This window comes from Ruditapes philippinarum, unplaced genomic scaffold, assembly GCF_026571515.1.
Source record: "Ruditapes philippinarum isolate M1 unplaced genomic scaffold, ASM2657151v2 ctg5_1_1_1_1, whole genome shotgun sequence".
NCBI lineage: Eukaryota > Metazoa > Mollusca > Bivalvia > Venerida > Veneridae > Ruditapes > Ruditapes philippinarum.
In genome coordinates this window covers 78,970-106,542 of record NW_026851646.1, presented here as the reverse complement: position 1 = coordinate 106,542, position 27,573 = coordinate 78,970, and the positions used below count along the sequence as shown (strand labels likewise).

The 27,573-nt window shown below is 29.6% G+C and overlaps 1 protein-coding gene across 3 annotated transcripts in view; it reads left to right on the top strand.

The window, feature by feature from the left end:
* Positions 1 to 27,573, top strand: part of LOC132730159 (interstitial collagenase-like) — a 75,854-nt gene that overhangs the window by 17,013 nt on the left and 31,268 nt on the right. The window contains exon 1 of one of the 3 annotated variants that reach the window (XM_060716267.1): positions 16,214 to 16,517. The exons of the other annotated variants lie outside the window; for them this stretch is intronic. Within the exon in view, the coding sequence (XP_060572250.1) occupies positions 16,314 to 16,517 (204 nt within the window). The 5' untranslated portion in view covers positions 16,214 to 16,313. Of the gene's footprint in view, positions 1 to 16,213; positions 16,518 to 27,573 lie in introns of those variants that run through there. 3 annotated transcript variants of the gene reach the window in all.

The following is a 27,573-nucleotide window of genomic DNA, read 5'->3' as shown; positions in this document are numbered from 1 at the left end:
TTATTTCAGATATTTGAACATGCACACCTGTACGCAGTATAAATTGTTAAATTGTCGTTGTTTGAAGGGGGTCGCAGTATCTGTATATGTAATACACCTGTCCAGACAGTATAAAATGCATTATGTGAGAGTGATTAATGTGAAGTTCAGATGATACAACATTGTTGATGCAGCTTTACAAGTAATTGAATTTGACAAAGGGAAACATAACATACAACCAAAGGTTTAAAAGGTAAATCCCTATTTTGTTCAAAAACACGTAACACGTTTTAAGTTGTCTGAATCGTTATCAATTTATCATTTGGAAAAGATTATTTATATGACAGAGCTCGTGCCAAATCATTTTGTTTTGGTAACATTCAAAATCTTGTGTATAGACATGTTGGTTTACAAATTTTAGACAAATTGGTTGTTATATATTATGGCATATTAAAAGCAAATGTATTGCCTAATTCATTTCATTTCATATTTCATCATACCATGATAGCTGTCTGCTCTGTAATTGCCAGTCTGATAAGTATTTTAAAGATTCCCTTTCTTTTAAACATTTAATAAACACAATTATGTTTTCTTCAATATATTATTGTTTTGTTACGAGTATGAATCCAAAGTAATACCCGGAAGAGATATTTGTAAGTTTAGTTTCATCATCATATTTTAGAACACTTAGTGGAGTAGGAAAGAGATTATTGAATTAAAAGGCCAAAGTCACAGGTACGGTTGATATTACATAGAAGGTGTTTTTCGTTTGTATTATTCTTGCTGCGTGTCTTCATTATTCAAATTTTTTTGACAATGTTTTTTGTATACTTACTTGCTGAATAAAAATTCATGCATAAACTTGGTTTGCAAAAGAACAAATGGACTGTGCGATCTAAACCATATTCATAAGTCTTTAATGGTTTCCTAATTTGAATTATTTTTAATATCACCCCGTCCTTACTTTGCCATTTTGTCTTCTCCTGTTTTGGTTGGTGTTCTGCTGGGCTGTCTGTAGGTGGTCCGTTGTTGCTGTGTTATGTTTAGGGATGCGTTATTGGAATGTCTTCCTTCTTTGTAGAACTTTGTTTTCATAATTCTCAGAGTAATATAGTGTGCTTCTTAACAAATTATATGAATATTAATACCGGAGCATTTATTTCTAGTAATACTTATTATATTGTATTTTTCTTTTGTTACAAAACCTAATGCACCAGTCATATATTGAAAATTTCAAATTATTTAAAACTGCACGCAATTTGCTTCTGAACGATAAAGCTCATAAAATGTTAACAGTAACATAAGACAAATGCATTTTATATGAGCACCCATCTGAAAATCACTGCCAACTAAGAAGTCAGCTCTTCCAAGATCTGAATATTTATTAAAAACCAGGAATGTAATGCAAAAAAAAGCTTAAATAATTGTTAAATTTTTATTTCAAGACTGATGTCATTCAATTGGAATATTGACTGATGTATTGAAAGATCTATGGCAGAAACATAAGAATGTTTTGTACTTTTTGATATTTGTTTTACTTTTTGAAAAATGAAAACGAAAAAGAAAAAGGAAAATATTTTTATTTTTGGCCACGTTTTCAGTATAATAAGGAACATTCTATATATAATATTTCATTGTAAAAGTTTATCTTTGAGCCCAAGATTTTAATGACTTTACCAATTAGACGTTCAAATGAAATAAATGAACTGTGTGCTGTTGCATCAAGCCATTGACCCATTATGTAAGTTTTTTATTAAGTCTTTAAATAGGGAAAATTGTCGCAAGTGATGACAGGATAAACATGCAAACGTAATAGTTTACATTTGATTTTTTGAGAGTGTTTAAAAGAAAAATGGATTGTACATTCATTTGACACCATAGCATAGTTTTAAGCAACGTTCCCTAATTAGAATGGCAGAAACAAAATCTGTGTGAACAAAACAGTTTCAATTTGATTGAGAGTGGTTACAAAGTAAAATGGATTGTAAATCTCTTTAACAAAATAAAAATGGTTTTAACCAACACTCAATATGACTGATTTAAAAATATCGGCAAATTACAATGACAACAAGATCAAGTAATGACCGCAAAAGTTTAACAAAACTCGAGTTTTTTCATGGTTTTGCTACAAAACCTACCATAAATATTGTCTTATAGTATGCATAATGCACTTATTTGTACCACATTCTCGTAATGTTTTAGCTTCTGTTGCTGTTATAGCGATTCCAAAATCACTCAAAGTTATCACATATTTGTTCTCAAAATACACTTTCTTATCTACGCTTTTATTGTGCACTACTTTCAGATGTGAAATTTAAAAAAAGAAATAAATCGTATTCACGGCTGTCTAGAGGGAGAGTTCATTGGCTTTAAAATTGGCCTGGTATTTGGATGATCCTGCCAACAAGTTTAAATATCGTTTAGCAGATGAACTAACATGTATAACCTAACGTTTTATTTGTAATTTGTAATTTCATTTTCAAGGATTTATAAGATTCGGTTATTTATTTTCAAGAATTTTAAATGAGGAACCGAGAGCAAATAAATAATTAGAAACGGAAATCTCGCTTTTATGGAGTTTGTTCATCAGAGATATCTTGCACACAGGTGGCAGTATCAGTGTTTGGACACCCCACCCCTATCTGCCCCTGGACCCCTACTACAACCCTGAAAAAAAAATCAACACTCTAAGGCTTACTATAAGGTACCAAATACAAAACCACCGGTGAAATTATATATAAAAGAAAAATATTCCACTATCAAAATTATAGTTATAGAAAGGTGAAAAGCCTACTATATGTTCATTTGCCAAATAATGTGGAACACGGGAAATCGTCGTTTCGGCGACTGAGGCGCATTCCGGCGGGATTTCGCTGCATCATTCATTAACATCAATAAAAAGAACTAGAATTCCACAGCTTATCTAATTCAAGTCCAACGAATATCAATATTCTATCGATTTTTTCTATTTCACGGTATTTTTTTACTTGTCGTTGCCATTTTGGATTCTGATACCTGTGTGTTATACGCGATCTGATTGGACGTCCAAATTTGGCTCGTTTCCAATCAGATCGCGTATTTCAACCCAGGTATCAGACTGCAAAATGGCTACGACAATTTCAAAAAATACCGATGAAACAGAAAAAAATCGGGAATGATAGTGATATTCGTTGGACTTGAATTAGATAAGCTGTGGAATTCTAGTTCTTTTTATTGATGTTAATGAATGATGCAGCGAAATCCGCCGGAATGCGCCTCAGTCGCCGAAACGACGATTTCCCAAGTGTGTTCCACATTGTTTGGCAAAATGAACATATAGTAGGCTTTTCACCTTTCTATAACTATAATTTTTGATAGTGGAATATTTTTTTTTTTATATAATTTCATCGGTGGTTTTGTATTTGGTACCTTATAGTAAGCCTTAGAGTGTTGAATTATTTTTTCAGGGTTGTAGTAGGGGACCAGGGGCAGATACGGGTAGGGTGTCCAACACTGATACTGCCACCTGTGATCTTGCATTGCTGGTTTAAACGGTTTATAATCTAACAAGTATAGTAATCTATTATTTTGATGGACCAGAAAATGAAAAATAAAACACTAGGATGAAGTACGGGGGCATGTTTTTACAGCTTTACCATAATTCTTAAGCAATATTGGGTCATTAGTAAATGATCCCAAAGGACCAGAAAAAATATTACAAAATTGAGATGTTTAGACTGTTTTATTTAAAATATCTTGTGAGATCCCTCGAAAACGATGAATTCATCAAAGTACATGACAATTGCAGACACTGTTTGATCGAGTTTGTTCATGCGTGATAAAAGAAGTGTAACATCCCTCAAGCCCCGTAGCACCGTTTTAAGCGGTATTCAATATTTATTCAAAAGTTTATATACTGGTTTCAAAGATCCAGAAGAATGCTTCTGCTTTTTGGTCATATATCGTCCAAAATCTTAAAACTTTCCAACCAAAGATCTAGACAAAATGTTAACATATTTTGGTATTATTGCAATTGACAAACTACATGTATACCTCTTTCATATATAGTTTGTACTACTATACCAAATAAAAGTTTATCTTTGTGATTGTTAGGTAAAGCAATAATTTGTTTGACAAATGACTGAAAGTACTTGAATAAAGAAGTAATTTAAGATAACAGTTGAATATTTCAATTTGTTTTGTAAAACAAAGTTTATCAAAAATGCGATAGGTCCTATTGAACTTTACAAGGGTTTGGTATGATTGGTATGATGGTTTATTTACATTTAACAGAAAATAAATTAGTGTATGACTTTTATTGGACATGGACAAACGTCATACGCTAAATAGTTTCAAGTGACGTAATCAAGTAATAGATATGAAGGACAAAAATAATTGTTAAATGACTGAATAAATATTTAGTGACATAAACAAAGGTTGTAGTTAAATAAAAATTGGTAAATGACATACTTTAAGTCTATCTTATTATTTTGTTTTTTGATATTATTTTTAAAAACGTTTCCCTTTTGCATACTCATGCATACTCATTGCTTATCAAACTTTCCAAAAGAAGACATAATCTGTATGAGTTAAATAGCAGCAGTAAATAAATACATTATCTTGCAATTTCGCAATATGTTTGACCATACGCTTGCATTTCACAGAAGCAAAGAATAAAAAGCAAAATCAAACTTTTCAGAGGTATATGTAGATAGTATTTACTTTTTATTGCAAATACTACTAATTAAATGAAAATAATGTAAACGAAAACTCCCAAGGAATAGAAATGAATGAAAGAGTCACTGAATCCCGGATATAAGGTAAACTGGAATGTCCTATTATTGTTCAACCGACAATGTTAAAAAGATATATAATATATGTATTAGGGCAGCTTATCTTACAGCTAGAAGTTGAACAAAATTCTAAACTAGTGACGTTATCATATAATATATATTACACAGATGTATCAGATGCGAATACCACTTACACATACGGCCGATTTGACACTGTTTTACGACTGCCAATTACCCATGAAATAGTGTTATCACAATCAATTACGTGAGTAACGTTTTTATCAAGATAGAATAAATTGGGCGAGAACAACATTAACTTTACTTTCTGTTTGTATGTTTGAGTTTGTGTTGTTGTTCATATGTCTTCATTTGCTTTCAAATATAATCTATCAATGTATAACAAATCGTTTTTTTTTGCTCTTAAGAAAAAGATTATTTTGCTACGACTCGTTGTTTAAATATGTTTGTACATGTTAAATGCTGGATTCTCATCGTATTATATCGAGGTTTTATTCATATCTGCAGGAAATCAAAAATTAAATTATTTTATAACGTAATTTTGAAACGTATCCGCATTTATATAATTATTCAAATGAAATATGTATTGTGTAGAAGTAATCGGCGGCTCTTATTTTGTTTTTGCTGACAAAATCTGACATTTGAATTATTTCCTGCACAACTGATTTACATAAACGGTCAATTCACCATCACAAATGATATTTAGAAGTGTTAATATATGCAATGTGGCAAATGCATTATACAGAAATATTTGTATTTAATTTAATTACATAGAAATCCAAGAATGGGTGATATTCATGAATAAGCTCATAAAATATACATTCATTTCACGATCTTAACATTTCCTCAGAATTAATTTTGGTTTATCTTAACATGACCAAAAAACCATGAATGATAATATGGTTTTCCAAACACGCACATACGTTGTATTTGTTTCATTTGAGCTCATTCAACTATCTGTAAGGTTATATGGTTGTTTAAGCTTGAGTGGTAAAGATTACCTATTTTGCCCTTGGGCATGTTATTAGTTTCAGGTAAAAAATGTGTAGAACCAGTTGTCTTCCCTATAATACGATGCTAAAATACTGATGCTTGCAACGATATTTGCCACTATTTCCTTCTTTAAAAAGGGCAACAAATAAGATTTAAAACGTTAAAAACATTGGTTTCAGGGAATATAAGATGCTTATTACCTAAAAGATGAAGCACTGAATGTGAAATGAGCAGCGTCACGACAAAATAAACGTAATGCGTTTGCGACCAGCATGGATCCAGACCAGCGCAGTCTGATTAGGATCCATGCTGTTCGCTATCAGTTTCTCTATTTGTAATAGAATGTGTAAGCGAACAGCATGGATCCTGATCAGAATGCGCGGACGCGAGAGCTGGTCTGGATCCATACAGAATGCTATCTCATTATGAATGCACCAATTGTTAAAAACATAAAAAGCAAAGTTTTAACGATGATTCAGGTAATAGGGCAATGTAGTAACTTTAACAAGACACCAACATAAAAAATAAACGTTTTAGACATAAAATTGAAAGCATTTCTGTGGCATTATTACCGTTGTTTTTGGTTTGTTTTTTATGTGTTCATGTAATACATCTGTCAAAAACTGTTTACACGAGTTTATAAGGTGTTTTTCGTAATGTGCAATAGCTATAAACTTGTCGACATTCGTTGTCGTAGTGCGTTAGCAGTGATTCAGCAAGACAAAAAAACATACAAAAATATACAACCAATTGTTAGAAATTGAACAACCTCTCTATTTATTTAATTTAAATTTTAAATTTGTCCAAAAGCACGCAACTTTCTCCTTCAGATGTGCACTTTGATATCAATTTATTATCACTACACTGTGCTATATCTTTATTAGTTTTGAAGGCAGTTAAGGAGCATGCTTTAAATCTTTCAGGGAATTTCTTAATGAAATAACGTATTTACCACTACCACGTTATCTCCAAACCAGTCATCATTAAAATACCGACTGAATATCAAACATTGCCAACCATGATCATACAGCTCGGATGTGACAAATGATCTTGGTCCGCACAGGTTACATTGGTAGATTCAATACCTTCCAGCAGGCTAATGGGTTATACGTCCAATATATAGCAATTATAAAGCGTCAATATTATTAATTGGTCCTTAAATACTTGTATACTTATTTTTATACAATGTCATTCATTAATGTGTTTATGTTTTTACTTTTGGCATTTGAAACATTGCGTTAAAAAACTTTTATTATTGAATGAAGTATCATGAAAGTGTATAAAATGTTAAGCGTAAGTGAAATGTTTGGCGTTAAATTATGCGTTTCGTTGAATGAAATAAATAATTTTCTTTCAGGATTTTCTTTGTATATACGCAAATCTGTATTCATTTATACTTCAATGCTGCAGTAAATAACATATCTGATTTTTTAGATGTTTCTAATAAAATGCCATGATAAAATACCTTAAAAACTCACATGCTGACGCAAAATTTAAATAATTCAGAAATGAAGCTTAATTGTGCAATCAGGTAGAAGATGTGAACAAATGAGAAAATAATTAAATTATCTTGGCATTATGCACGTTCTAATTTTTCAACTTCAAATTGTATGCACGATGCAAGAGTTATCAGGTTATCTAAATTATCTAGAATGGATTACATTTAGAAATATCTTATCTTGTCGACCCAGTCTTAAGTTATGTCTCTGCACAAAGTCATTCAGTTTAACATCACGCAATTCGGAAAGTTGTTTTGTTAATAAAGAGAAATTAATGAACTTGTGACACCTATTCAGGCATGATGACAACGGTGACATCGTCGTAAAACTATAAATATAAAAAGAAACCACTAAAAAATGGACACTATGAAACGGACTTAAAAACATTAAAACGCAATGTAACAAATCGTGTGTTTATGATTCATGTTTTTGTTTTATAACGTCTTATTAGATTTGTTATTAGAATAAACACATAATGTTCCAATTAGAACATCTCTTTTTGAGATAACACGGAGTTTCATTTTTGCAGTATTCGACACAAATGCAAAGGCGATTTAGGGATGCTGATTTTGCAATGTTACATAAAGTCATTCTTTCTACCATTTTCCCTTTAAAATTATATTTTCAACCAAATTACAGCTTTGATACATTAAAAACTATTCTGTTCTTATTTATAACTTTAAGGTCAGAGCCACATAAAACACTTTGTGTAATATCGTGTAAAAACGTCAGTTTCTGTGTTATTCCCTAACCACTTAAAGAATTATTTATTTGTTGTCTTAGTGATTTTTTACTGTTGGGGGTAGTGAAAAAAACCCAAATAAAAACAGTATTTTATTTTATAAAGTCATAGAAAATTGCAAAAATGTCTTATTGAACATAGAAAAGACATGACATTGAATTTTACGAGATTGTAATATTTACCATTATGGGTCTTGGACCTTAAACATTGTCCTCAAAATATGAGAATCCGAACAAAAACATGTGGCACGTGATATACTTCCAAATTGTCGGATTTAACTATTACCATATCCACTCTCTTATGACTATGAACACTTATTTCATTGCAAAGAAGCTATATTATTATTCTATCAAATGTGTTATTTTGGAGAGAAAATTTATTTTTTATTCGTTTGAAGACTTTGCCAAAAGGTATAAGTTTCATGCTCTCCAGTAAAACTTGGTTGCTACTGATCTGAAATGCACTCTGTTTTGAATGTAGACGTATATAAACGTGTTCTAGACGTCTTTACGACCACAACAGTAGAAAAATCAAGAATAAGGAGTCAGAGTAACAGTAAATGTACATTATAACATATAAACAATTTCATAGAATAAAGGATGTAAAAGAATTTCATAAATCGTATCTAAAACCATCTTTCTTCACATTATTTATCTTGTTACTTGACCTTGTATCAGAAGAAAGTGTATATATTTAAATCATTGTATATCTAAAGATCCTGTAACACATTTCATTGGTTTTATTCATAAATCATGATCTCAAATGCAGACTGTTAGAATGTAAAGCATTATTTATAAAACTGTATTAAACATTTTACGTAACAAGGAGTAAGAAAAATTTCATAAATAAAGTCAAGTAATTTCAATGACATTAAATCATATAATTATATTTATATAAGAATAAAGATTGCTAAAACGATTTCATGTGTGAAGTTTTAAAACATCTTTTTACATTATTTATCTTTGTAAGTGTGATCACCAGTTATCAATGAAAGTGAATTATTAAAGATTTTAAATATAACAACAAAATCTATGAACTGTTTGAAATTGTGTCCTTTAAAATCAAGTATATGAGTAGAAATATAGTACAACCAATCCAACGTTGTTCACAGCATTTACTGCCAATTATATACACTTACCCTTTGAGGGTGCTATTTTGAGCATTTTAAAACTGTTCCAACATTTAAGATATACATTAAGCATGTATTTTTTAATATTTCACTTACTATCATCAACACGGGATATATATTTATGGTGAAATTAATTAATAAACAAACATTTATATTTGAAATAAGAAGCGTATTTCGTTAATACATATATGTACTGGTAAATGGTCAGTTAGTATTATTGGACTTGAAACGTTTTGATTTGAGCAATATGAATGCAAGAAAAATGTTTGTAAGTTTATGTTTAAAATTACAAGATTATAATTTCAAGGATGAAAGAGTAATGATAACAAAATGATATATCTGTTTGAATAATCAATGATATCTACATATTTCTACATATTATTTAAATGAGAAATTTATATAGCAATGACAAAGAGATATTTAAATAATAATTATATTTGAAATTTTTGATTGCAATATTTACTGATGGCTGCACTAGAAAATATATTCATAAAGGAGATTACTATCAAAAAAGCAATTATTTTAATAACTTTAAAAAACGTGCTTTATATTGGAAATGCCATCTCTATACATAATTTAAATATTGAAATGTTTATTGGCATACAATAAATGATTTAGCATTGAGCAATCTATGTACAGAAAGCATATTAAGCTGAACATAAAGGTGCAAAATGCCATCAAAAACTGTAAATTACAAACGTTTGGCAAGTTTATAACGTCATTGCAACTATGAACAATTAAAGATGCAGAAATTTATGTTTTTAATTCGTGCGATCACAAATTTAGCAAATGTCATTACAAGATATTGAGCCTATGAATATGACATCTAACCAATACAAACTCTCCGAAAAAAAAAATGTTGCATAAAGATCCTTGGTATAACTGTTATTGTGACTGTAAATAAATCATAAATTATCGTAATATTTTTTTGTTGGCAGCTGGCAAAGAAGATAACTATTAACACCTTTTACGTAAATAACAAAAAACATTTTGTTTAATAGGGCAAGCTATCTACATATATAAATTAAAATCACAATCATTATAGTATTTAATGACTTAGAAGATTATGATTTAAGATTGAGGTTTAAGTATAGATTCATGATATTAGATGATTGAACATCAAAGTGTTATATGTCATCAAACTCTATATATAAATTGCAAATTCATGACAAGTTTATGATGTAACTGAATCTTTGCGCAATTGAAGATACATAATTTAAATTTAACTGTTTGCTATCGTTAATATAAGGGATGAATATGTCTATAATAACAACGATAAACAGAAAGATACTTGTTCAGAATGGCATAAACTCTTGTTTATATTGCAAATATGCTACACGCCCGATTACTGATGACTTAAACATTTTTCTAAAAAAGAGTACATTTTAATGAAAAAAATGTACTATGTGTTATAATATCTTCTTTTGTGAACCATGATTCACTTTACTAGATGTAACTTCTAACTTAAGACTTTTTAGAAAATTATATTAATCTTATTGGTGGAATAGTGAACGTTGCTTTACTTTGTTGATCCTTTTCATTTTTTGTAATGAAAACAAGTTCCTAAGACTAGCTAAATTCACTTTATTTGTTCATTTGACAAACACTCTAAATGTTCCAAAAAAATGGACTTGAAACTGAACGTGTGGTGTTTTAAGGATATTGCAGCCAAATTGTTTCTTTGGATTGATGACAAAATATATAATTATAAGCACAATCCCAAACAAAAAGATGTCGCAAAATTAAAAAAATAAAACTACTAGAAATGTTACGAGTGTTCTGTACCATAAATATTTTCTTTTTTTTTCACGGAATGCTCATCTCACATTCTCCTACGAAATATTGAATCGTAAAACACTTTTATTGTATTCTTAGAATTATCTTCTGTTAATAAACACACAATAATTAGCAAAACTATTTTCATTTTCAAAGTTGTATGCTACTATGTAATTGATTAAACAACGTTCATAACAAAGGTTGTTGATTTAACAATTATTTTTAATTGATAATGACAATGTCTTTATCATTAGCGTATTTCATGTTACAGATGATAGGGATTTAAATACTGCATTTGTGGTGAATCATTTCACAATTATTATAAATGATGTTGTTTCATTCTAGTTAACATATTTAAAGTAAATTGCCAGTACCTCAAATTTGTATCGATATTCCTCTCTGGCGAATGTTAACGTATCCGGGTTTGTGATTTTATTTTATATAATCTTTATCTGAAAAGAAATTGTGAGAACACACTTAAGCAAAATAATCACAAGTCAAACGGTATGTGAATACCGGTATTTTTAAGAAAAATACATTTGTTATTAAAAAGTAGTATTTTCAAATTATGAAGATAGAAAACAATCCCCCCAATTAATACGTACGCTGAATAATGCTAAACATAAGGGCATGCATAATGTTTTTGATAATTTGACATTTGCGTATAGAAAAGCAACTGTACCGTCATGATTGCATTTTTTTTGTCCGTCACATACCGATGTCTAACATAAATCTTGATACCTGACTGCAATTTATGTTGCTAAATTAGTTAAATATAGTATAGTTTATTATATGCCTTTTTTCTTAGAAACTGAAATAATATTTTTGATAATTTTACATCGAAATTATACCATATAATTTTCAATAAGCCGGACTATATGTGGATGCGCATGAAAAAAGTATCATCAACAAAGGGAATTATCGTCAAGAAAAAAACGTCGTTATTAAAATGTGAGTGATTACGAGAAGCTATGACAATTTGCACATATCATGCTTAAAATGTAACAAAATCGTAACATTTACAGATATATTTTTCAACAAGAACAATGTTATGTAAAACATTTTTTCTCACATTGCCACAATATACGATACGGATACTTGTTTTTATCTAAAAAGCAAATAAAGTTTTATCATGCCAACTATGAGAATAACCTTGTGTTATTTTTAAAAAGGAAATGAGGGTTTCAACGCATTATTTTATAACTGCGAAGGATACGATTTAATGTGTGTTTTTTCATTGGTTCCGTCAAGTGAACAAATGTTCTAGAACACGATCAAATATATAATACATTACTTGAATAAATTAAAAAAGATATTTAGTGGCAGAAAAAGAAGAAATTGTAGAGGTTCAAAACACGGAAATAAACAAATACATAGTTAAAACATGACGTTTTATGACTTGTATGAGTTTGTACATTGTATATAAATCTGTTTATACCATTTGTTTACAAGATTAGCAAAGGTTGAATTTAAGATTTGTTGTATCATTTTAATTAACAGTTATCTAAATTTTGTATGCACTATACTTTCGTCACAGATGAGTATCAGTAGCAAACTGTAAGTTATGCATATATTTACAACATAAGATAATTTTTCGTTCAACTGTTCGTACAAATTGTACAGTAAGCTAGAGACGACAATTCTCACTTATAAATAATATTTAATCTTGCAATTTAATGAGCAAATTAACTGCTATTAACTTTCTTTTATGTTTTGTTTATTTCAAAGTTCGTATAAACAAATACATTTTACAAATTTACAAACAATGGTTAAGACATTTATTGAGAATTATAAGTAAAGTTATATAGATTGAGCATGATGCGTTTAAAGATTTTAAAAGTAGAAAGGTAATCTAGAGCATGATATATGTATAAAAAGTAATAAATATATTTTCAATCATCAAAAAAGTACCTTTTCTACGTAGAATGTGAAAAAAACCCAATGAAATAATAGATTTCTTTGTAACCGGAATGTCATGATAGGCGTGTTTGTTAATGAATCCATTTATTCTATGAACAGCGTAGCACCTTTTCAATACTTGAACAAGTTTTTGTCAACTTCTTTAAGTGTTTTCGAACGTTTCTAGACGCATATTTCATTATTTAAATTTAAAGTTGCTACTTTATCATTATTTTGGGAAACAAATATAATGTATTTCAAATTGAACAATAACTACATAATGGCTTATACAGTATTCTGCCAAGAAAAGCGATTATGCATTAGTGTATGGTACGTCTAAAATACAACTGTTCACTATATGTTTATTACCTCAGGATTGCATGCAACCCATGTAACCAAAGCAGCCAAAGATCAGCCGACATATCTATGACCTGATATGTTCCCTTTTCAGGCAGTACTTCTTTTGAAGATGGATTTTGTTTTCCAGATGGAAAGGTGTGCAAATCCATTAACAACAATTAGTGTGATATCATAATTCCACTATATTTTCACATTATTACACTGTTTTACATAATTGTGAAGTTTTGCTCTCTTTTTAAGACACCATAAAATATGCCACAGTAAAATATCTGTCATTAATATATTGTGATCTTACATTATCTTATGAAAAACATTAAACATAGCAAGCGATGTTAATAACATGTAAATCTTATGCCTTTTTCACTATTGAAATAGTTGGCATACTTTTACATTTATACCATGCTCCTCTCTTAAAATATAGAACATGCGAGTTTAAATAAAGATAAGATTGCATTATTTAACAGTTTGGCACTAACGTCATGGAATAATGAAAGTGTATATGGCACCTATGCACCTTGCTGTGATTAAATCCTTTTTTCATCACCGATCTGATAGTTCGTATCACAAATTGTTAGGATTTTTTATCGTTATCACAGATAAAAATGTAAAAGGAAAAATCAGTTGGTCTTACTTGATAGGTATTGCTCCGGCATACTATCCCATCAGTTTTGTATATAGAAAGATAAGGTATCGGGCTAATCCAAACATTTAAGAGGTATTTGTGCGATTAGCTATATATACAATTGTCAAAATAGAAGCATTAAAGAACTCTAAAGATGAAGAAGAAAAGAAAAGAAAAGAATAGAAAATATTGCAGACTCGAGATGATTGAAGGTAATGTTATATGCAAGCTACCGTCCACGTCCCTTTGCAAAGTCAAGTATTTTCATAAAGCGATCATGTAGAGTTGCTGATTTATATTTTTCGGCTGTATGCTGTGAGAATAAATGTATTAACTGTTGGATAACGAATTTTGATAGCTCCCACATTATAGATGCAATGTAAATCAACTGATATATGATATTGAAGGTGCATGGTAACTTTTCACGTTCCCTGTGGCTCATTCATTGCGTGAGGTTTGGTGTCCTTAAATTTCATATAAAGTATAGTTTGGTTTAGTGTCGGACATTGAAGTTGCAAGATCTAGAATTTCTATAAAATGTAAATTTTTATATGGCATAGATTTGTTTTGTAAAGTAAGCTAAATTTTGGACTTGCTGTAAGGTAAGGTAAACTCACGGCTGTAAGGTAACTCAATCATCGATTACCATCGTAATTACTTGAGTAACTACTTGATTCTGGTATAGTAACTCAATCAACACTTACAATATATGTAGAAGGAAATTTTGTCAATTAGCACTAGGGTAACCTTTAAATATGGAGATTTAAGAAATTTGCTATCAAGACTGGTACAAAATCTTCTAAAGGGAATTCAGAGTTCAAGTTGGCACTTAATAAGGAAATATTAGGTAACATGTAAACCATGAGTTATACAGAAAAGCACTGTAAAATTAAGAAGCTATTAAGAAATTATATGTGTATCTATAAACAATGTTAGAACAATGAGAATTGTTATCTGTGTATTTAAATTGTATTATTTTAGAGAATCTTAGCTATAGCAACTGCAGCGGTGTTGATACTGTAACAATTCACTATTTGCTCCTGTTACCTAAACCTGGTTGGGCGCAGTTATAATGTAATGATAAACAAAATGCATTAATCACGATGTATACGAGTAATATAAAACGCCCCAAGGTGTGCAATAAAGCGACGTGATAATATGTAAATTAATATACCTTCTCATATTTATGTTTACAAGATATTTTACTTTTTTCCCGCACACAAAGTATTATAAATGTTATTTTAGTAGTGTTGTTCTTTTCTTGCATGTGATTATTTTTTTTTTCATTTCATTTGTCATTTGAAAATTAAACATCAATTTTCTTACTTAAACATTTTTTAACCACGAATGTATGTTGATCTAGATATCTCACAAAACCACGATTAAATTAGGAGTTTATTATTAATGTGTTTTATAGAAAGTCCTAAGTGTATACTAAGTCCTAGGACTTACGACAACTACACGACTAACTTGAGTACGTTTCAATAAACATTTCCATTTTCAAAAAAAGTTTTAGACATTATTAAATTCATTCTCCTAAAAAGTCTTATCATAAGTTAGGACCTTTTCTTTGAACAGGAAATTGACTCATTGGCTCAGTTTTTGGCCATAAGATCTATAGACTTAGGACTTTTCATGAAACGCAAACGTGGTGTTTAACATGTGTTTATTAAAAAAGGGTCAAAGATTGCTTTCTTCTTGCATTGCATTTTTTTAATCACAGAAACAGATACCTTAAGTGGCAATGTTCAGAACATCATTTGCTTTTGAGTAAAAATAAAGAATATTATATATCCTCACTCTAAGACTTCTTGAGTGTTCATTATTAAATCTATGCTCCTTTGATTCACAAGCAAACTAAGTTGCAATGTTCAGAAATCTTTTATTTTGAGTAAAATGGAATATTATATTTATCACCCTAAGACTTCTGAGTGTCTTTAATCTATGCTCTTAAGAGATGAATATACATTGATCGGACAACACACAAAACAGTAATAAGTATATGGAGAATTTTAAAATATAGAGTTATTGCTGAGAAGAATTTCTGTATCATGACTGCCTCGTAATCATTTTCTCAGAATATCTATAATATTTGGATTTTTGTAACATTAATATATCGGTTTGGTTGAAATACATTAAACGGGTAATGGTTTATTTTCCAACTACAACAGTCACAATGCACCGCTGTCATCGTTTGCATGATAAATTATCACCGCTTGATGTACACACAATATGATATCTTTATCGTTTATGGTTGGTTGTTTGAGAAGATTAGACTCTGGGGACAGTTCTCCCTTTATTTCCCACCCACTTTTGAGCCGCATGAATTTGTTTTGTATATATTTGATATTGAAACATGTAGATAAAATATTTTCGGATATCTTTATAAATAAAGTAAATGTAAGGAAGCGAACAGTGTGATGTTAAGTGTGGTGATATAATAATGTAAAACATTTTCATTTAAATTTGTAATGATATTGAGATTTCAAAAATCGTTTGATGTTGGCAGTAATGAAATATTATAATGGGAATCAAACATTGGTTAAAGTTCCTTGCCTTAGCAACTCTTTGGAATAAAGTTAATTATGCAGATGGAGTCTTTATTTCAAACAATGTTTTTATAAGTAAATCTAGTGAACTTGCTAACGAGGCTCATTTGATTAAACAGGAAAGTAAATACATTGAAAAGCGGAGAAAATTTCAGAGCCGTTGGGGATTTGATCTAGATGTAAGTACCTTGATGGAGGTCGAATTATTCATATAACAGTACAAATACATGTAAATGTAGTTATTTATTTTTGTATTCCTTTATTTTCTCAAACAGTTGTTTTCAACTATAAAAGCATCTTTCTTTTTTCATCTGCGTTGAATATTACTGTAAAATAATTTTTAATGATAGGGAATAGGTGTCCATCGTGAGGACACGCGCTCCGGAATCGTCAGGGCCCGGCTTTGAGTTCTTTTAAGAACTCTGCTAGAAATGAACTCTGAAATTCCTTACTTCACCCAGATGTTCATGTTTTACCTGCGTCTATCTTATACCAATAACCGTAATATATATACTATATACATTTGTATACTCAACTTGTTCAATGTATCTAAAACATTTTTTTTATGAAATAAGAAATTAATTTTCTATCATAGACAGTACTGAAACCTTGCAAATAATTAGTTTATGTAACTGAATATTGGAACCTGTCACAAAATTATAACAGTGATAATATTTGATATAGTTCTTATAATTCTAATATTAAAACACATAGACTTTAAGGACCTCATATTAAAAAGATGATATTTAAGTATATTTATATATATATTTGTTCGAAATGTAATAAAATAAAATTAATCTTGCAGTTGCCGCTTTGTCTATACTTTCTTAAAATTGATATACTAGTTTAGTGCAATTTTCTGCATTCCTTCACATGTCCTCTTATCTGGGTTTCATCAGAATACGTGTTACAAACTACCATCAGACCAATAGTGAATATAGCATTTTCGTAAGTAATACAATAATATGCTAATTTCGGGTAAAAGATTATATTAAAAGATAATTTACCGCCTGTGAAACTAATCTTAGGATACTGACATGGATATAACATTTTCCATACATGCAACTTGTAAACTTTTATATCATTTACTTTGTGATGACAGATAAATATCATGCATCCTGGATTAAAACCCTGCTTTTCCCCAAGAAATAGTATTTTAACTCCGACATGTTTCTTTCATAAGGTGATCCACTTACATATTGCAGTTAAAGTTACATAAGTTGCAAAAACATATCTATTGATAATTGCAAGGTACTAAAATTGAGTCTCTTGAAAGGTCGATGCACCAATCTTTCTTACAAATTGATCCTGTAATTGTATTTGATACATCTGTTTGCATTCATACACGTTTCATATATTTTTGCATGAAATCTGTTTGAAAACTGTGCATCATAGATGTGCTGTGTTCAAAAGTAAAAGCCTTTTCTCGTCTAGGATTCACTTGTTACAGTTGCTTGTTGATTAAGTGAAAGAAAATATAATATAATTTGACTGGTTGCCATTCTTTCATCTTTTTGTTATTGTTTTAGCAAATTTAAATGAGTCAGAGATATGGATAGTATGTTAACAATGGGACTCAACTGAGTATTTTACCATAACGAGACTTGAAACAGTTTTCCGAGATTTGTGTACTATTTGATAAAGGTCTGGACTAAAACTTGTGTGCAAATTGTCGGATCATTCCCTTACCCCGTTTTCCAGAAAAATATATTTATAGTGCAAAATGACTCCAAAATAAAAAGTATGCAACGCTTTTCACTCAAAACGTGCTAAGAATCGCATAGAAAAAGGATATTCAATCGAACACTTAGTAGATCTATATTTCTTAATCCTTTGCTGATTTTTCGTTTATATGTGTTTGACTTGATATAATATTATGTAAAAAAATCAGATTTTATATTTTTAGGCATTTTACCTCAGTGGAGCTCCTTTCTATAAATATTTCGTTGGGTTACACTATTCTCAGATAAGACCTTTTTGCAATTATTTAATACCCAGATAAGACCTTTTTGCAATTATTTTCTATCACGTAACATTTTATATTCAGATTTATAGCAGTCTTTAATAATTTTATCGATTTTGCTGGAGAATACAAAAAAATGAATTTATCAAAAAATATAAAGGTATAATATATAATAACTATCTCTTGCACACTACTATAAATCTCCGATGTTTCAAGGGTTTAAACCCCTCTTAATGAGGGAGTTTGATGTTTATTTTATGAATCACATATGAGGGAGTTTGGTGTTTATTTTATGAATCACATATGAGGGAGTTTGATGTTTATTTTATGAATCACATATGAGGGAGTTTGATGTTTATTTTATGAATCACATATTAGGGAGTTTGATGTTTATTTTATGAATCACATATGAGGGAGTTTGATGTTTATTTTATGAATCACATATAAGCCGTTTTTCTTTGTCGCTTTCCATGCTAAATGCCGGGAGAGGACACTCATTAGCTTTCATAGTTTTCTGTCCAATCCCAAAATGTATTGTGTGAATATTGTTCATTCGAATAAATATGTTTAACCCAATGCTAAATGCAACGGTTTTAAATCTACAAAAAATATTATGCAGATTAATACGAAAAGCAACATTACATGAAAATCATAAAACATTGATAGTTGTCTTTTAGTTGAACGAACGTAAATTTCCATTTTAAATATAAAAAGGAGGAACTTCATTTACAAGTAAATTAAACACAGATAAGATAGGTAAACTCATCTATATAAGTGTCTCTAGCAATGTTTATTATTATGAAATTCGTATGATTTCATTTTATAACGTTTAGCTTCAGACAGTAGATAAAGATTTAACTGCTCTTGAACTGTTAAACTCTGCAGACATAAGAATTAGATATTTTGATTGATACATGTCTGCTACTCTACACTATATGATCTTTCTTCTCGAGAGACTTTGCGTCTTTTTATCAAATAATAAAAGCGCGAATATACTTTCCAAGATTAGAATAAACACAAGAAAGCGAAACGTATAATGGTTTGTAGAGATTTGTTAAATGAGGTAATACTGAAAACAACATAAACTTTTGACATATTAAATGTTTAATATCAAATTGTACTGACAAGCGCATAACGGTTTTCGGTTTTTGACTTTCTATATATAAAATTTCTGTAAAGATCCCTGATAATAAAATAAAGAGGTAATAATTGAAGATAAAGTGAGTTATATGTAATGAATAATGAATCATTTTCTCTCATGTTCCCTAGCACCGTCTGAAGCAGAATAAGTCATTAAGTTAAAAAGATTATAGGCGCATCCATTGTAAATGATGTAAAATAAAAGATCTCTGAAAGGGAAGTTGAATAAATCATTGATCATTGACATCTTATTTAATGTGTAAATTCTTGAAGAGAACTTTTTTATTTAAGGGTATAGAGAAGTATATGAAGTATTATAGATAAATATTTGTCTGATTTTTATCTTATTATAAATGTAAATTAAATAATTCGATTATGTTATTTATTAAAATACAACCTGTTTGCATAGAATTACCTTTAAGAGTATATCTAGTTTCCAGTATAAAATTTGACTGCATGTTTAAAATATTAAGATGATTTTAATTCATGCCAATAAACATAAAAAACTGTTGTGAATATTTCAACACTTTATCACACATGCTAATCAATGACTGGAAAGATGTGTCATTAAAATGCAAAGACGTTATCATTGCATTCTCCTTTGTTAGATTCTTAATGTGTGTTTTTTTTTTGGTAAAAATAACTTGCTTGACATTGAAACACTTTACTTGCCAACAAAGTTATCTTGTATTGTCAATTTACACGACCTTAACAGTTAGAAGTATCAATCTCGTGCAGCTAGTGTTGATATGTGTTGATAATGATGCAGGTCGTTTCTTGTTAAGCGCAGTTTCATCGTGAATGTACAGGTACATGAACAAAATGAATCCGACGTGGACGAAGTGGAATTTCTGAACTAAGTATTTGAGATACTTAAAAAGAAAAACATGTAATAAAAAGAAAAATTTTGTAATAAGGCGATCAAATATTATACACAAAATTCTATTACACTGTATATATTCACGCATAAATATACACACCAATTATTGTCTTCTATTAAAATATTACCTGTATTAAAAGTTTAATTACAGATAATGTTAGGGTTATTTGGCTGCATAATCCAGTATCTATAACAGATACATAATTATTTTTGTCTATTATCTACAATCTTATATAAATATTACTCATATATCCTTGAAATATGTATTTTAAATATACTTTTTTACAAGTGTACAAGTGTAAACACAACAAAGATGTATACAAGCAAGAGAACATTTTTATAATTGGAGATCTCTCAGAAGTTATAGAGGAAGTTATAGATAAAACTACATGACTATTGAAGACTTGTATGGATCGAGTTTGTTCATATGATACGCAACATCTTTCATAGTCCCTTACACTGGCATAATAAGCAGTATTCAACTTTCAATACTAAGTATGCTTGAATCATTGACCTTGAAGGAGCAGAACGTAGAATATAACAGTACAATATAAATCAAATGTTAGATTACGTCACTGGAATGTTCCTACAAAATATAAACTCCTGTCTGAATGATCTCGTAGATTAGAATACAAAAATTGTTTAGAATGAAATATGAAACAACCTTAGCAATAAAACTGCCAAGTGCAAATATTTGCATTATTATCATAGTATTTACATACATAACAGTATAAAGTTCTTTGTTTGTTTTATTTTACACTGTTTCTATGAGAATAAATCTAGTCGGTGTTTTATCACATAATCATTAAAACCTTTTATTTGAACAAGGAGGGAAGCAGCATGAAATGGAACATTTCATATTGTTAAAACGCACGTTTTTAGTATATGCCGTTAATAATATGTGTACTTTTAATAATAAGATAATACTGTGTTAACCATACAAAAAACAAGATATTAAATATAACTGTTTGGATCAGACAATTTCTGTATTTTCACCTTGTTCGATTGGTTCCAATGAATTAATTGTTTAGACATTTGCCTTTCAGTCTTTAAATTGATAAATTCCTCATATCTACCATTGTATTTATTAAAGGAGAAAGAGTATAAAGTACCTGTTTTGATATAGAGTATATCTGTTTAAACTATATATCTTAGCACAGAGTATATTTGTTTTAACTAGACGATGTATTTTTTATTGATCTAGAATTTGAAAAAAACGAGTAGCAAAAAATAATTCTTTTTTAATTAGAAATTAATTAAAATTTTCCATTGTAGCAGAGAGAGAAATAAAGTGTAGAAAATACATTAATTACATTTTATTTACATTTGTTTTTTAACTCACTCCAATCAATCATCAAGATGAATGTAAACAGATGTCAAATTATTGAAACGAAAATTTTAATAATACTTAACGCTGTATTGAAACATGGAGACGATCAAAATAGCAGATAATAAATAGTTTAAATAAATATTTACTTGGATGACAAATTATAGCATTCGTACATCTGATGTTTTAAATTAGTGTTGAAATGTAAGCTTCTTGACAAGAATGAAAAGAATATGCAAATCATTTATTTGCTGATACGGCTGATATGTGATCATCCCAAAATGTTAAAGTAACAAAATAACACGTCTTAAATGTGCTGTAAATGAATCAAGTAATCAAAAAATAGGATAACATAAATTTTTTGTTGTCATATAAAATCGTAGGGCGTCCGTGGACGAGTGGTTAAGGTCGTTGACTTCAAACCACTTGCCCCTCACCGCTGTGAGTTCGAATCCCGACTGGGACTTTGGATTCTTTCATGTGAGGAAGCTATCCAGCTAGCTTACGGAACGTCGGTGGTTCTACTCAGGTGCCCGTTCGTGCCTGAAATAATGCACGGTAAGGGCACCTGATGTCTTCCTCTACCAGTAAAGCTGGAACGTCGCGATATGACCTATTCTGTGTCAATGTGACGTAAAACACAAAAATATCGCATATCAGGGCTGAATAACACAAAGGCGTGTATAGCCATGCTTACTTACTTTTGGATGACTTAAAGTCACATTTTTATGATATTGACTGTTTGTAATTAATCAACGTAACGCACCGTCTTTTAATTTTGTTCTTTCAAATTAAATATGACAAACGTAAGTTTCTTTGTGGACTTCTGTTGGACCTCTTTATCACGATTTCTAATTTCTTTTATAGTTGAAACTGGAAAATGCTATTATGCAAATGTAAAAGTGCAAATATCATTCATATTGAATACATCTTTATTTTCCTAATGTCGTCAAATTAACGTCAGGAGTTCATGTTTCATAGAATAAAATAATGTCAATGGTTATAAAAAATGGATGAGCAAAGTTGGCATCGAACACGATTCCTTTTGCATTTGGAATGTTTTCTTTAGATGTTATCGCAAATCTAAATCATCATAAGGCAACACAAGTTGTAAGTGAAGACGATGTGAAGGAGGGCAATATATGACCTGATCGGTATCTATATACTTACAGCAGACAGAGCAGTGTCCAATATCAATACGTGATGAGACCGTGGTCTTTTATTAAACACTTATGATTAATAAGTAACTTACAATAAGTGACAGGGTGGTTTATAACAATTAAAGTTTGAACGACACAGTCCTTCGCGGTTTAAATACCGTAATTAATTAGATGCTTCAACTTTCAAATGACTTGTCTAAAAACTTCAGCAGTAGGTAAATCTTAAAGCATTGCATGTATCATTATAGTACTGAAATTAAGTATTTATTTTTCCAAATGCTTAGATGTGAATTATACTGCGTTTTGCTCCTTTACGCTGCAGCTAAGTGTACAAATGTATTTAACTAATACCCATTCGTGCCAAAATCTGTTCAAACTTTTTAAATGAATTTGCAAGTCTTGTATGCATTTTAACCTTTCAAGATTATTGGTCACGTTTTGTTGGTATTATATATACTTTATATTTAACTTTAAATTGAATATTAACACATCAAATACATGATTTGTACAGATGTGAACAATTACTTATCTATTTTAATAAGGTCTAACTCAGGTTTGTTTTGCGTGTAATTGAAGCAGTTTTGAAGTTTACATTTCACTAGATTGTTTTCATACACCACTTCACCTTTTATGTCACCGATGCTGCAATTCAATCAAGTCTAAGAAATTGATAGGTCAGATTATATGTAAATTTATCATTTAGTTGCTACATATTGAATTAAAATATAAATTCCATTGAAGGTGCTTTTAACTATCACTTCACAGTGCACTTTTGGATAGTGATAACCATTTCTAATTTTCTCTTTAGTTTTTTTTAATGAGGACTTCGTTAACTGGCAGTTAATTATCGAAAATGAATAAAGACAGAAAAAGAAACGCCAAAATAAACAAATACGGTATTATTGGTGTTCATTTGATAATGATATAAATACAAAATCTGGAAAAAGGGAAACCCTTCAAGACCATATGATTGAAACATTGTATACAATATTGTGAATTGTATAAACAATTTATTCATAAGACGATGCTTACTATCACAGAAACAGATACCTTTTAAAAGTGGCAATGTTCAGAGCATCATTTATTTTTGAGTAAAAATGAAGACTATTATGTATAACTCACCCAAAGACTTCTTAAGTGTTCATTTCCTTCGAGAAACGGATTAAATCTATGAGAAATGGAAATATTTACATATCTGAAGGTTCGTAATTATAGATTTTTAACGGACAACACACAAAAAATAAATAAGTATAAGGGGAATTTAAAATATAGAGTTATTGTTGAGAATTATCTGTGTCATGACTGTCTCGTTATCATTTTCTCAGAATATTTGTAATATTTGAATTTTTGTAACATTAATATATCGGTTTGGTTGAAATACATTAAACGGGTAATGGTTTATTTTCCAAATACTTTTCAAGCATCTTTCTTTTCATCTGCGTTGAATATAACTGTAAAATAATTTTTAATGATAGTGATAGGGAATAGTTGTCCATCGTGAGGACACGCGCTTCGGAATCGTCAGGGCCCCGCTTTGAGTTCTTTTTAGAACACTGCTAGAAATGAACTCTGAAATTCCTTACTTCACCCAGATGTTCATGTTTTACCTGCGTCTATCTTATACCAATAACCGTAATATATATACTATATATACTCAACTTGTTCAATGTATAAAATGAAATAAGAAATTTGATTTTCTATCATAGACAGTACTGAAACCTTGCAAAAAATTAGTTGATGTAACTGAATATTGGAGCCTGTCACACAATTATAACAGTGATAATATTTGATATAGTTCTTATTATTCTTCATGCATTACACATAGACTCTAAGGACCTCATATTAAAAAGATTATAATTAAGTATATTTATATAATTATATTTTTGTTCAAAATGTAATAAAATAACATTAATTCTGCAGTTGCCGCTTTGTCTATACTTTCTTAAAATTGATATACTAGTTTGGTGCAATTTTCTGCATTCCTTCACATTTCCTCTTATCTGGGTTTCATCAGAATACGTTTTAAAAGGTTGGTGTAACAAACTACTATCAGACCAAGAGTGAATAGAGCATATTCGTAAGTAATACAATAATATGCTAATATCGGGTAAAAGATGATATTAAAAGATAATTTACCGCCTGTGAAACTAATCTTAGAATACTGACATGGATGTAACATTTTTCATATATGCAGCTTGTAAACTTTTATATCATTTACTTTGTGATGACAGATAAATATCATGTATCCTGGATTAAAAACCCTGCTTTTGCCCAAGAAATAGTATTTTAACACCGACATGTTTCTTTCATAAGGTGATCCACTTACATATTGCAGTTAAAGTTACATAAGTTGCAAAATCATATCTATTGTTAATTACATGGTACCTAAAATTGAATCTCTTGAAAGGTCGATGCACCAATTTTCTTACCAATTGATACTGTAACTGTATTTTTGATACATCTGGTTGTATTCATACACGTTTCATTCATATATTTTGCTTGAAATCTGTTTGAAAACTGTACATCATAGATGTGCTGTGTTCAAAAGTAAAACCCTTTTATCGTCTAGGGTACATTTGCGACAGTTGTTTCTTTATTAAGTGAAAGAAAATATAATATAATTGGACTGGGAGCCATTCTTTCATCTTTTTGTTATTGTTTTAGTAAATTTAAATGAGTCAAAGATATAGATAGCACGTTAATAATGGGACTCAACTGAGTATTTTACCATAACGAGACTTGAAACAGATTTCCGAGATTTGTGTACTATTTGATAAAGGTCTGGACCAAAAACTTGTGTGCTAATTGTCGGATCATTCCCTTTCTCCGTTTGCCAGAAAAATATATTTATATTGCAAAATGACTCCAAAATGAAAAGTATGCAACGCTTTTCACTCAAAACGTGCTAAGAATCGTATAGAAAAAGATATTCAATTGAACACTTAGTAGATCTATATTTCTTTATCTTTTGTCGATTTTTCGTTTATATGTGTTTCACTTGATTTATATGAAAAAAATGAGATTTTATGTTTGTAGGCATTTTACCTCAGTGGAGCTTCTATAAATATTTCGTTTGGTTTACACCATTCTCAGATAAGATCTTTTGCAATTATTTTATACCCAGATAAGACCTTTTTGCAATTATTTTCTATCACGTCACATTTCATATTCAGATTTATAGCGGTCTTTAATAATTTTATCGATTTTGCTGGAGAATACAAAAAAAAAATGAATTTATCAAAAAATATAAAGGCATAATATAATAACTATCTCTTGCACACATACTATAAATCTCTCATGTTTCAAGGGTTTAAAACCTTTTTAATGAGAGAGTTTCATGTTTATTTTATGAATCACATATGAGGAAGTTTGATGTTCATTTTATGAATCACATATGAGGGAGTTTGATGTTTATTTTATGAATCACATATGAGGGAGTTTGATGTTTATTTTATTTTATGAATCACATATGAGGTAGTTTGATGTTTATTTTATGAATCACATATGAGGAAGTTTGATGTTTATTTTATTTTATGAATCACATATGAGATAGTTTGATGTTTATTTTATGAATCACATATGAGGGAGTTTGATGTTTATTTTATGAATCACATATGAGGAAGTTTGATGTTTATTTTATTTTATGAATCACATATGAGGTAGTTTGATTTTTATTTTATGAATCACATTTGAGAGAGTTTGATGTTTATTTTATGAATTACATATTAGCCTTTTTTTCTTTGTCGCTTTCCATGCTAAATGCTGGGAGATAGCACTCATTACCTTTCATAGTTTTCTGTCCAATCCCAAAATGTTTTGTGTAAATATTGTTCATCCGAATAAATATGTTCAACCCAATGCTAAATGCAACGGTTTTAAATCTACAAAAATATTATGCAGATTAATACGAAAAGCAACATTACATGAAAATTATAAAACATTGATAGTTGTATTTTAGTTGTATGCCAGTAAATTTCCATTTTAAATATAAAAAGGAGGAACTTCATTTACAAGTAATCTAAACACAGATAAAATAGGTGGACTCATCTATATAAGTGTCTCTAGCAATGTTTATTCTTATAAAATTCGTATGATTTCATTTAATAACGTGTAGTTACAGACAGTACATAAAGATTTAACTGCTCTTGAACTGTTAAACTCTGCAGACATAAGAATTAGATATTTTGATTGATACATGGCTTTATATATATTTTATAATGATCTATCTTCTCGAGAGACTTCGAGTCTATTTATGAAAATATAAACCAAGATTAGAACAAACACAAGAAAGCGAAACGTATAATGGTTTGTGGAGATTTGTTAAATGAGGTTATATTAAAAACAACATAAATTTCTGACATATTAAATGTTTAATATTAAATTGTTCTTGTTTTAAGGAAACAATTGAGATAACTGACAAGCGCATAATGGAGGTTTTCGGTTTTTGATTTTCTATATATAAAATTTCTGTAAAGATCCCTGATAATAAAATAAAGAGGTAATAATTGAAGATAAGGTGAATTATATGTAATGAAAAATGAATCATTTTCTCTCATGTTCCCTAGCACCGTCTGGGGCAGCATAAGTCATTAAGTTAAATAGATTATAGGCGCATCATTGTAAATGATGTAAAATAAAAGATCTCTGGAAGGGAAGTTGAATAAATCTTTGATGCATCTTATTTAATGTGTAAATTATTGAAGATAACTTTTTTTATTTAAGGGTATAGAGGAGTATATGAAGTATTATAGATAAATATTTGTCT